General features: G+C 46.1%; 1 protein-coding gene across 3 annotated transcripts in view; it reads left to right on the top strand.

Annotated features, from left to right (window-relative positions):
* Nucleotides 1-12,429, top strand: part of Dpf3 (double PHD fingers 3) — a 277,997-nt gene that overhangs the window by 119,301 nt on the left and 146,267 nt on the right. For all 3 annotated transcript variants that reach the window (XR_007830923.1, XM_051148677.1, XM_051148689.1), the window contains exon 2: nucleotides 7,913-8,073. Coding sequence is in view for 2 of the 3 variants with exons in the window: in XM_051148677.1 (XP_051004634.1) it covers nucleotides 7,913-8,073 (161 nt within the window). In the remaining variant the exon portion in view is untranslated. The remainder of the gene's footprint in view (nucleotides 1-7,912; nucleotides 8,074-12,429) is intronic.

Genomic DNA, 12,429 nt, shown 5'->3' with positions numbered 1-12,429 from the left:
ATGTATACTTGGGGAGGGTGCTGTAGTCAAATTTAACAATGTTCTCTATCTAGGGGAGGAGCAAACAAGGTATGTACAAGAGTTGACTAGCCATCTTTTTGTTTTTGTTTTTCTGTCGTTTTTTTTTTTTTTTTTTTTTTTTTTTTTTGAGACAGTTTCTCTGTGTAGCCTTGGCTGTTCTGAAACTCACTCTGTAGACCAGGCTGGCCTCAGACTCATGGAGATCCAACTGCCTCTGCCTCCCGAGTGCTGGGATTAAGGGTGTGCGCCACCACTGCCTGGCTGGGCTTAGCCATCTTTGATTGACTTTTGATAGCAATTCCAATCAGGCACTCACACTCAGTTAACGTGTGTAGTTGAGAACAGACAAGAGTACAACTCTCTGGCCCTATCTTCAAGACATCCACACTCAACTGAGTGGGAAAAAGATAAGAAAGGCATAAACAAACAAACAAACAAACACTAAAAATTAAGTAGACTAATGGGAGTGGAGAATAAGTGTTTTGGGCAGGATAGCCAGGGAACTTTCCCAGAAGAGGTAGAATTTCAGCCAGCCTTGAACTAGTTCAGATTAGCCAAACTGTGGGTGGACGGACATGAGTATTTTGTTGGGCACATGGACGAGGCTGTCTGCTTCTTGTGTGCAGGAAGTCGTCAGACGAAGACTAACTTTGGTTGGTTGCTTCTTCTGTTTAGGCACTTATTCATCTATCAACTAACTCAGTGTGGCCGACTCTCTGTCCTAGGCTCTGGGATGGAGCAGCCGATGAGTCAGGTGTAGGCTCTGGGAGGGAGGGGTGCTCCTGGAACCATTATCCCGCAGCCACTTTGCTCTCTAATGTGTGAGGTCGGAAATCTGAGTGGGTTTCTGACAAGCTCAAGGTCACTGCCATAGTGAAGGTTCCATGGTGCGATGTCACATGTCACATGTCACATGCAGAGGACCAGCTTGCTCAGGCGGAGTTATTGCCACAAAGTGGCAGAAAATAGATTGCGCTTCAAGGTGAGGAGAAAGGAAAGACAGTAGATTGCACGCATTCCTGCCCTGTATGCCCAGGATTCTTGCATATTAAGTGTTAGCATACTGCCTCAGTCTGCCTAGCAACCTATGATGTCATTACCTACCTGCCACTAGGCATGTCCCTGCCCAAGACTCTATAAAAAGACCCACCTTGCTTTGTTAACCTCTTTCTTCTCTCTTCCTCTACCTCTGCTCCCCGCTACCACCACCCCTAGCGCTCCCCTCCTCTCTCTTTCTGGGGCGCTCCCCCTCTTTCTTCCCCTATGCTCATATAATAAACTTCTCCAAAGCATATCTGTTGTGTGGCGCATATTTCATATTTCATTAAGCCCTTCTGCAGGCCTACGGAAGGGTTTTGTGATCCTCAGGGAAGGCGGTCAGAGTGAGGCACAGAGCTAGGGAGCCAGTGGATGCTGTAGAGCCGGACAGGCTTGCCTGATACCCAGCCTCCCATATATCATAGTCTGAATAGCTCATGCTGCTTTTATTTCTCAGTTCTCTAGGTTTCAAGTTCAAGGTCAGGGTACCAGCAAGGTCAAGTTCCCGGGAAGGGCTCTTTTCCTGGTGTATGAAGTATGGCTGCCTTCTTGCTGTGTCCTCAAATGTGTGGATATGGGGGACTAACTTATATTTAATTTTCCATTTTTGGGGGGAAGGGGTGTCATTGCATCCCAGGATGGCCTCAGATTTGCCCTGCAACTGAAGGTGACGTTGAGTATCTTCTCCTCCTGCCTTTACCTGGGATTAGAATCGTGTGTCACTCTGCCCGGATTTTTTTTTTTTTTTTTTTTTTTTTAATGTGCGTTCTGGGGATTGAACTCAGGTCCTTGTGCTTGTAAGACAAACCTTTGCTGGGGCTGAGCTATCTCTTCAGCCCCTTTATGTTTATTCTTCCCTTAATCCTCATCCTGTTGTGCAGGCAGCACCCTCAAGACCTAATTACTTCTAAAAGCTCTGTGGCTCTATATCTCCAGGTACCATCAATCTGGGGGTCAGGACATTAGCCCTCCCCCCTTTTTTTGCATGTGGGGTGGCACAATTCAGCCTGAGTAGTTAGCTTTCCTTTCAAGGGCCACTCTAAGAACAATACAACATTGAGAGACACAAACTGCCTGTTGCTTGTGAGGGCTTTTATTCAAAGCTAAGCGAGAACGGAGCTTTCCCTGCCACAGTTACACATGCCGACATGCAAAGAGCAGGGTGCCAGAGCTCTGGAGATGAGTTTAATGTGTGTTTGTGGGTAGCTGGGGGAGGTGGGCAGCTGGGGGAGGCTATGGGGAGGCAGGGTGCCAGGCAGAGGCGCTGCCGAGAGGGTGGAGGTGGGAGAAAAGGAGGAACCAGACGTGTCACTGGCCAGGGTTGCTCTGCCTCTGCTTATCTCTGTTTACAGGCGCAAATAGTAGGCCAAGGTCTCTGCTGTAACAAGAGGGGACTTGTAGCCACACAGTATGAGTGAACAGACAAGAACTCTGGATAGTGACACAACTCGCTGCCAGATGAAGTGAGGGCAGAGGAAGGGCCTTGGGTCAGTGGCTACGTGGGTGGGGAGCAGTGACCCCTCTTTACTCCCCCTCCCAGAAGAATGAAAGCTGGGGGGAGGGAAGAGGCTCTTGGCAGAAGAGGAAGAATTCGCTTTTGAGCATTCCCTCTCCTGCTATTGGAGACAGCGACCAGTTATGGAGCCCAGGTGGCTTTGAACTTGTAATGCTTTAGCTTCCATTGCATAGATACTGGGATTGTAGGCATGCCCCATCGTTCCCAGATGGGCATGTATTTGAAGCGCGACATGACAGACACGTGGCCCTTAGTTATGAGCACAGAGCCTGCTGGGCAGTAAGGACAAGTGTCTGGTTGGAGGGCTGGACCAGAGCATTAGCTTAAGTTGAGCCAGTGGACAAGTTCCCGTGAGTGGGAGGTAGGATGAGGAGCAGAGGGCCCTTCAGGCCCTGAGATGCATCTCCTCCCACACAAGCTCAAGAAAGGTCCCTGACAATTTCTTGAGAGGAACATGCAGTTCTCGGAGCTAGACTGGACACCTCTGTCCATTTGTGACCATAAAGGGACCTCCCACCCCTTATAAAAACCCGCTAGAGCCAGGCAGCCAGCGTTCCAAACTAGAAGGCTTTTCAGAGCCCAGCCACTTCTTGCCTTTCTGTTTCTGATTGCAGCCTTTAGTGGCCTGGGGTCAGTTCTTGATGAGGACATCACTCTAACCTGCCTCGTGCCAGCTTCATCCAGCCCAGGACATCAGTCATGTCTTAGTACTCTAGCCCCCATGGTCTGGGACAGGCAGGTGATGGCTGAGGCTGGTCCATGCCTGCTCCAGCCTGGGGCATACTGGTCACAACGCCACAAAATGAGTCATTTGCTGCCAGCCTGTCCCTGCTCCTTCTGCGCCCTGTGGCTTTAATGCAAATGTCACCCGTGGGATCCTTTCCTTGTGGGACTTTACTTATTTATTTATTTTAAAATGCCATATTGGAAAGGCCGTTTGTCCTCTCTTCTGTTTAAATTGCTTCCCACGGGTTTGGGAGACCTGGCCATTGATTTTTCTCTTAGAGTGTGCAGAAAGCCCTGTGAAGATTTTGGCTAATTAACTTGCTTGAATTTATCCAGGAGGTGGGAGTCTTTTTCCCCCCCTCCTTCCATGTCATCAAAAATGGCTTTTAACTTTTGTTTTCAAGTTACTGCCATTGCCCAGTCTCTTTAAAAGCGACTTCTCTGGAAATAGATGTTGCTCTAAAGGCTGTGGGATGCTACTTTTTAAGGCTGTGGTCACGGTGGGTTAGAGGCGCTCGCTCTGCAAGCCCAGCAACCCGAGTTCAATGCCCAGAAGCCATGTAAAGGTAGCAGGCGAGAACCCTGACACCACTCAGTATCCAATATCCACACAAAGATGACACTTTTGGAAATGCACATTTCCCCCGGCATGCCTGCTAGTACTATCACTGCGTATTCGGACAGTGGAAAGGACTTAAGATCAACGCTGATTTCACTGTGTCACAGCCTTGTTTGGCTGTCCTTTCCACTCGGTGTGAGGCACAGACGTTGGTCGACGTCACTATTTGTTCTTAGTGAGTTCGCTTTCTTGTTCCTCTTATGTGGGCCAAAGCTGTTGGAAGTGGGGAACGAGTCAACTTTGAAACGTTTCACCGTTCACCTTGAAATGTGGCTGTGGGTTTCTTTGGTTCTCTGGCTTCCAGAAGTCTGTCTGTCTGGAAGAAGGAAAAGCTTGTGTCCTCCAGGAGATGAATTTTACTGCCCCTCCCCCTCTTCTAGACTTGATTTTGTGCCTCTCACCTCCAAACCAGAATTTCTTAGATTGACCTAGTTAACATCTTAAAAAAAAAAAAAAAAATCATGGGAAGAGCCTGGATTGACGGTGATGCACACACCTGTAGCCTTGGCACTTGGGAGCCTGAGGCAGGCACATGGGCTACATACATAGTAAGATCCTGGCTAAAATAAAACAGCAGACTATGGGAAATTTCTCCCTCTTATATTCCAATCAGTTCTCACCAGTATGGCGTGAGTTGTTGCCACTACATACCCTGGCCAGGCTGTGTTATCTTGATGGGTTGAACTGTCTCGCAGACACATTGGTTTAGCAGGGGGAGCCGTTGTGACACAGGCAAACACTTTACTGAAAATGTTCTTCATTTTGATCAATCTCACGGTCCTTGTTAGTATCTTTGATTACATCAGATTATGTACCATTCCATTTTATAGCATTTTAATGGGCTTTTTAGCTCCCCTCCCCAGTTCATTTCCAGCTGCGTGGTTATTGGGATTTGATGGTAGTTTGGTAACTGCCAGGGCACCTCCTGTGCATGCTAGCCTTTCTGTGAGAGTAGGAGGATTTTCAGTGGTGAGGACCAGAGGGAGAGTGTTGTTTGTTGCCCAGAGGCTTGGCAACAATTAAATTACAAATAGAACCTTAGACCCCTCCCCCCTCCATGGCTGTATTCTCCAATTGTAGGACGGTTGCTTTAAATCCTTTGGTGGGGGGCTGGTGAGATGACTCGGCGGATAAAGGTGGAGCAAGCCTGAAGACCTCAGCTCCATCCTTGATGGAAGGACAGAACTGTTTCAGTAAAGCCCCACCCCTACGCTCACCTAGAGGGGACAGGAGCTCCACAGAAAGACAAATAAGTAGGGTCCAGAGGGGCCTGCGGAGACTGAGCACCAAGCAAGGACCATGCATGGACTGGACCTAGGCCCCCTATGCAGATGTAGTGGATGAGCAGCTCAGGCTTCATGTGGGTCCTCTAGTAAGGGGACTGGGGGCTGTCTCTGACATGGACTCTGTTGCCTGCTTTTTGATCACTTCCTCCTGGTGGGACTGCCTCTACTGGCCACAGGGAAAGAGGAGGAACTGGGGTGTGTTGTTGTTCTTGGGCTCCCCTTTTCTGAGGAGTAGGAGGGGGGAAAAGAGGGAAGAGGGAGAGAAGGTGGAGCTGGGAGGAGAGGAGGGAATTGGGATGTAAAGTGAATAAGTAAATTAATTAATAAAAAACCATAAAAACCTTTGCCTTCTAAACCTACGATGGTGCACTCTTATAATCCCAGTACGTGGGGATGTGGGTCTCTATGACTTGAGGCCAGCCTGGTCTACGCAAGTCCAGGACAGCCAAGGCTACACGGAGAAACCCTGTCTTGAAAAACCAACCCCCCCAAAAAAAAACCAAACCAAACCCCAAACCAAAACCAAACCAAACCAAACCAAAACACTTTGCTTTCTAATAAGCAGTAGTAGAAAGTGCTGTGATTAGAAACCTGTGCATTATGAAATGGCCCAGCCGTTGTGAAAAACAGTAAGGTAGTTTTTAAAAAAGCAAAGCAAAGCAAAAATTTCCATGAGGCCCATCAAATCTACCCTTGGGCCTGAACTAAAAACAATTGAAAGTAGAGGCTTGATTTTTGTACCCTGTGTCCACAGGGTATGTGATGTATTTCAGTAGAAGGCATAGCTGCAGTCATAGTGATCAAAGCATGGTGGCAGCCCAGGTATCCGCCGAGCGATGAGCTGATAAGCCGAGTATGGGATATAGATAGTCCAAAACAGATGCACATTCTCACATGTGTTCCAGCATGGATGGATCTAGAACGCTGTGGTATGCTAAGTGCGATATGCCGGCCTCAAGAGAGCCAACTTACATGAAGATGCAAATAGTTGAAATGACAGAGACAGACAGAATGGTGGTTAGCAGGGCTGCAGGGGGAGGGGGAGGAGAGAATTGTCATTTAATGCTTGCCTGGCTGCAGCTCGTCGGCATGAAGAGTTCTGCAAGTGGATAGCGTGGCAGTTGTACAACATAAACACCCTCGGTACCTGTTATGGTTTGCGTGTAGGCATTCCCTGGGTTTGAACGCGTGGTCCCCAGGTGGTGGTGCTATTTTGGTAGCTGTACAACCTTCGGGAGGAGGGGCCTGGACAGAGTAAATGGCTCCCTGTTGGGACAGACGTTTATAATATTGCTTCAGATGACTTATTAAGTTCTGCAGTTTGCCCTTCCCGTCTCTGGCTTCTCCCTGTCCTGCCTCCAACCCTCTCCCTCCACAAGGCTCAGGTTCACCTGCCAGAGGTTAGGCTGTTATGTTTGAATTTCTTAGATGGCCTTGTGTTTCATATGTTAGGTATTTGCTCTCATTGTTTTTCACCTGCTCGATTATATTATTGTTATGTTTTTTTTGTCTTGACATTATATTTGTCCAAGTGTACCAAAGATTCGCAGACATAAAAATTGACAATTTAAATCAGATCACCACCCTGCAAAGCAGGATGGTGTTCTGTTTGTGGCTTCAACTCTGGTCATTGAATTGCTTTGAGTTCACGTATGTTTATTATTATTATCATTATCATTATTATCATCATCATCATCATCATTTTATTTTTTCCTAATTAAAATGTATGCCTATTTGTGTGTATATTACATACATGTGCATGCCTGTGGAGGTCAGATAAGAACATTAAGTCCCCTGGAGCTGGAGTGACAGGTTGATGTGAGCTGCCTGACCTGGATGCCCAGATCCCCTAGGAGAGAAGTGAATGCTCCTAACAGCTGCACCATCTCTCCAACCTCACTATTTTAATATTTATTAATTAAATTTACTTTTGGCAATTTTATACACGTGATGCATTCTGCTCACTCTTACCGCCTACCTCTCTTCCATACAAATCCCCTTCTCATGATCATGCCTTTTTGTTTTGTTTTGTGACCTACTGTGTTTAACCAGGGCTGTGTGACCATGGGTGTGGGATCATGCTCTGTAGCCTAGTGGGGTACCTTTGGTGTGTACACAACTGAAGACAACAATTCCCCATCCTAGAACACCCCTCAGGACTATTTTAAATGCTTCTCTTGCTTGATTTTGATTAGAGTAAGTTATTTTTCTTAAACTGTGGGTTTAGAAAAGCTGGGCAGGGAGATGTCTGGCTGCTGGACGTTCTAAGTCCTAAGCAGAATATTGCTACAGAATGTGCCATCTCTGGGGACCTCATCTCAACACCCTAGGCAGGGCTGGTCACATTTACTGATGGTTTTCTCTTTGGGGTCTATTTCAAAGGAGTTTCTAAGTGACCTGGTAGATTTGGGACAGGAAATGGAATCTGGTAGAAACTTGATGACAATTTGTGTTTTGTCCCTTAATGGCACTCTGGGTGCTCATTGGCGTGGTTGCCATAAATTCAGCTTCTTCCTGGGGAGAGGATAGGACAGATGAAGACAGACAGACAGACAGACAGACAGACAGACAGACAGACAGACAGACAGACACACACACACACACACACACACACACACACACACACACTCACTCACTCACTCACTACCGTCTTGGTTGTGTTTCACTTCCTCTGGTCTCACTCCTTTGCTCTCGTGTCTCCTGTAGGCTTGGGGACCAGTTCTACAAGGAAGCCATTGAGCACTGCCGAAGCTACAACTCACGGCTATGCGCTGAGCGGAGCGTGCGTCTCCCTTTCCTGGACTCACAGACTGGAGTCGCCCAGAATAACTGCTACATCTGGATGGAGAAGAGGCACCGAGGCCCGGGTGAGCCACGTCACTCCTGGGACCAGCGTGCACAGGGGCTCCAGCTTGAATGAAGGAGTACTACGGTGTCTGGGAGTCTACACAGCTGGGCAGGGTGGGGGTTAGCTAAGCTGCACCCACAGTGGAGGAACTTAGCTGTGTATACAGTTCCTCCGAGGGACCAGACAAGTACTATGTGAGGCATTTCATCTCAAAGAAGTCCAATGAAAGCCGTCTTCACTTTTCACCCTTGGGTGTTGGCTCAAATCTGCAACCGTGTTCAGTTGTGGGTGTGAGACTTAATTTTGTCATCAGAACTCTGTCCCTGAGGCTCGCCATCTGTGAAGTGCGGATAACCTTAGTTATTTACAACACAGAGTTTACCAGGATTAAATGAAAACATCTATAAACAACTCAACATAGTATATGCTATAAAATGCTTGATATTATTGTCATGACTGTGATTCTAATCTTCTAGGCTTCTAGGAATAGAATAAAACCCCACTGGTGTAGATTAGCGGGACAGCTACCCCTAGGGATGCAATTTTCTGTGGTCACGTTTATTTATGTTAAATTTTATTTATTTATTTATTGTGTGTGTAGTTGTTTCCATGTGTGCATGGGTACATGTGTGTTTGTGTATGTGTGTGTGTGTGTACCTACTTCCATGGGTGCATGGGTGCATGTGTGTGTGTGCCTGTTTCCATGGGTGCATGTGTGTGTGTGTGTGTGTGTGGTGTGTACCTGCTTCCATGTGTGTATGGGTCTAAGTGTAAGTGTGTGTGGTGTGTACCTGCTTCCATGTGTGTATGGGTGCAAGTGTAAGTGTGTGTGTGTGTACCTGCTTCCATATGTGCATGGGTGCATGCACATATGTATGTATTCCTGTTTCCATGTGTGCATGCATGTGTGTATGTGTGTGTAACTGTTTCCATGTGCACATGGGTGCATGTGTGTGTGGGGGAGAGAAGGGGGTACATGTGTGCATGCAAATATCTTCCTAACCAGTTGCTCTTCATCTTGTTTTTTGAGATAGAGTCTCACTTTTACCCAGGGCTTTCTGATTCAGCTTGGCTGGCTCGCCAGTGAGCTCCAGGGATCTGCCTATTTTTCCCTCCCCGGCACTGAGATTAAATGTATGTGCATTTACATGGGTTCCGATCACTGAGCCCAGGTTCCATGCTGTCATAGTAAGCACATTACTGACCCGCTGGCTGTCTTTGGTAGGGTCTCAGGTAGCGCAGGCTGGTCTCCCAACTTGCTCTTCCTGATCCGCTTGCCCCTACTTCTCAGGTGCCGGGGTCATCGGCATCGCCACCACACCTGGCTCCATATGAGTATATTAAACAAGCTTGTTGTTTTGTTTTGAAAAGTTCTATATCCATGTAAAGTTCAGATAACGACAGATAAGACCAGGGTCCCCACAGCTAAGCCCCACAGCAGCCAGCTCGTTGCCCACGGTTTCATTCATGCTCAGCTGTCACCTTCCGCCCCGACTCTGGATGACTTTGAAGCAGATCTGGGACAGCCCATCATTTCTCTCTCAATACTCTCGACTTCAAATGTCAAACTAGCTGGGTGCAGCGGTGCGTGCCTGTTGTCACAGTATTTAGACGAGAGGAGTTTGAGTTTGAGGCCAGCCTGGGATGTATGACAAGATTCTGCCTAAAAAGACAAAGGACAAGACTTGCCCGACCCACAATCACTATCACACCAAACAGGCAACATTCATTTCTTCTGCTACCCTTAGGGTAAGCCAGGGTCCAGATAGGTTCCTGCACTGCGACTGCTGATGTCACTCTTAGAGACCCGCAGGCTTCTCCTGGCAATATCTCTCTCCCTCCCCTCTCCCTTCCTCTCTCTCTCTCCCTCCCCCTCCCTTCCTCTCTCTCTCTCCCTTCCTCTTTCTCTCCCTCCGCCCCTCTCTCCCCCCTTCTATGTTATTTGCTGAAAACCTAGATGCAGCTCCTTCTCCCGGAAGCCTGGGTTCTTGTTTTTGTTGCCGCGCTTAGAAGCACCACCCATGTCATTCACCTCTTCTTGGTTTAACATTATTTCTCGGGCTTTCCAGCCAGCATAGCTAAGAAGTATGATTTTTTTGTTTGTTTGTTTGTTTTTCAAGACAAGGTTTCTCTGTGTAGCCTTGGCTGTCCTGGACTCACTTTGTAGACCAGACTGGCCTCGAACTCACAGTGATCCACCTGCCTCTGCCTCCCGAGTGCTGGGATTAAAGGCGTGTGCCACCACCGCCTGGCAGAAGTATGATATTTTTAAGTGAGATATACTGTGGAATTATACTATTTCCTGGCTACTTCCATTTTAAATAGTTTGTATTTAACTATCTTTATTCCATATCCCTTTTCTTAGCCATCTAACACACACATACACATATATACACATGCATGCACATACACACACAGGAGTGCATGCATATACATATGTATGGTGCAATTACACATACATATGCTACAAATACATGCATGCAGGTACTCAACACATATGTGCACACACCCATGTACCTGGATTTAATGATACCAACACACTGGCTTTATCCCACACAAGTACTCACAATAGACACATGATTATGACAGTAACAGCAAGATTATTCATAGTAAGATTGCTGGACAGGGTATACAATTTTTCCCTTTTGCATTTTGTATTTCTTGTCCTTCTTCATTTATGGCGTCAAGCCACTGTGCCTTAAAGTCACTTCAAATAGTCTTCTGTGTTGGTTGTGACAGTGAGTCTTCTATATGGTTGGATTTATAGGTTTCATTTTGGTTTTACTTATTAAAGATTGCTTTGTGTAGAAGGTTTCATAGAATTTCTTTTTGTAAAATTAGCTTCTCGTTTTGAGTCACCGTATACCTCGTGGGACTCAGGGAGAAAGCCTTTCTGCTTTTCACTCACTATCCCTAGAATCATGCCAGAACATCACACCAGAAGTTGATAATGTAAAATGTGTGTGAAGGGCTCTTGCTGTATTTCATTTCTCTTATTTTATTTTTTATTATTTAAAACATTTTAAAATTCAAATATACTTTGATCATACTCTTTCCCTTCCCTGAGTCCTCCAGATCCTTTCTCCCTCCCTACCCACCCAATTTTAAGTTTTTTTTTTAAAAACAGACAAAACCCCAATGCAACAACAAATCCCCCAAACCAAAAAACCAAGACAGAACACTATCGAAAAAGAAAAAAAAGAAAGAAGAAAAAAGAAAAAGAAAAACAACAAACCACCAATAACCAAACTGTAACCAAATAAAAGCACATATACATGTAAAAACAAAACAGAACAGAACAGGACTGTGGAGCTCATTATGTGTTGGTCAACTACTTCTCAACATGAGATCTGCCCTGGAGTGGTTGATATATCCAGTGCCACTCCATAAGTGACGGTTCATTTGTTACCCTTTACCCTAGTAGCTAGGCTTTCATTCATTCATTCACTCATTTATTCATTCTTCATTCATAAAAATATAACAAATACAATATAAGATAAAACACAAACTATTACACTAAAGTTGGACAGGACAAACCAAGAGAACGAAAAGAGCCCAAGAAAAGGCACAAGAATCAGAGATCCACTCATTTACACACTCAGGAAGCCCATGAAAATGCTAAGCTGGACGCCATGCTGTAAGTGCCGAGGACCTGGTACGGGCCTGTGCAGGCCCTGTGCATGCTGTTGCAGTGCCTGAGCTGATATGAGCTTTGCTCATTGATTTAGAGGGCCTCATTTTCTTCGTGTCCTCTGTCCTCTCTGGCTCCTACTTACCTTCTGCCTCCTCTTTCATGGGGCTCTCTGGAGATCTTACCGTTTTGTCGCATGTAGCCAAGACATGAAACTGCTTCCTTACCGCAGAGATCTCTTCCACACAATGCCTTTACAGCCACACATAGCCTTTCCTCCCACCCTACTGACCGGTGAGCTCAGCTGGTTAGATGGTGGAACTAATCCTCTAGCTGTCTCAAACATCTCTCTACTGAAGAGCACATCAGACCAACCAACACAATTTGGAGTGCTCGAAGAATGCTGTGGCCTTTACGTAAAGATCTGTGATAACTCTCAGAATGCCTTCAGCAAAGAATGTGTCATTTTTTTCTTTTCATTCCCAAACAGTACTTTTGCTGGATAGAAAATTACAAGTTGATCATCCTTTTTAAATAGCATTTGAAAAAGTTGCCATCTTTAGATGGTTTGTGGGGAGAAAGCTGCTATCAGTCGCATGGCTTTTCCCCTTGTGTGAGAAGAGCAGTTTTCTATTGCTGTCAAGTTTTCTTCTCTGCTTTTAGTTTTCAAAGTTTAATTTTGATGTGTCTTGGAATAGATTTGTTCAGATTTATTCTATTTGAAGTTTACTTGGCTTTTTGGGG

This window comes from Acomys russatus, chromosome 1, assembly GCF_903995435.1.
Source record: "Acomys russatus chromosome 1, mAcoRus1.1, whole genome shotgun sequence".
In the NCBI taxonomy this organism is placed as follows: Eukaryota; Metazoa; Chordata; class Mammalia; order Rodentia; family Muridae; genus Acomys; species Acomys russatus.
The sequence above is the reverse complement of the archived record's forward strand: the minus strand, read 5'-3'. Positions and strand labels throughout refer to the sequence as shown.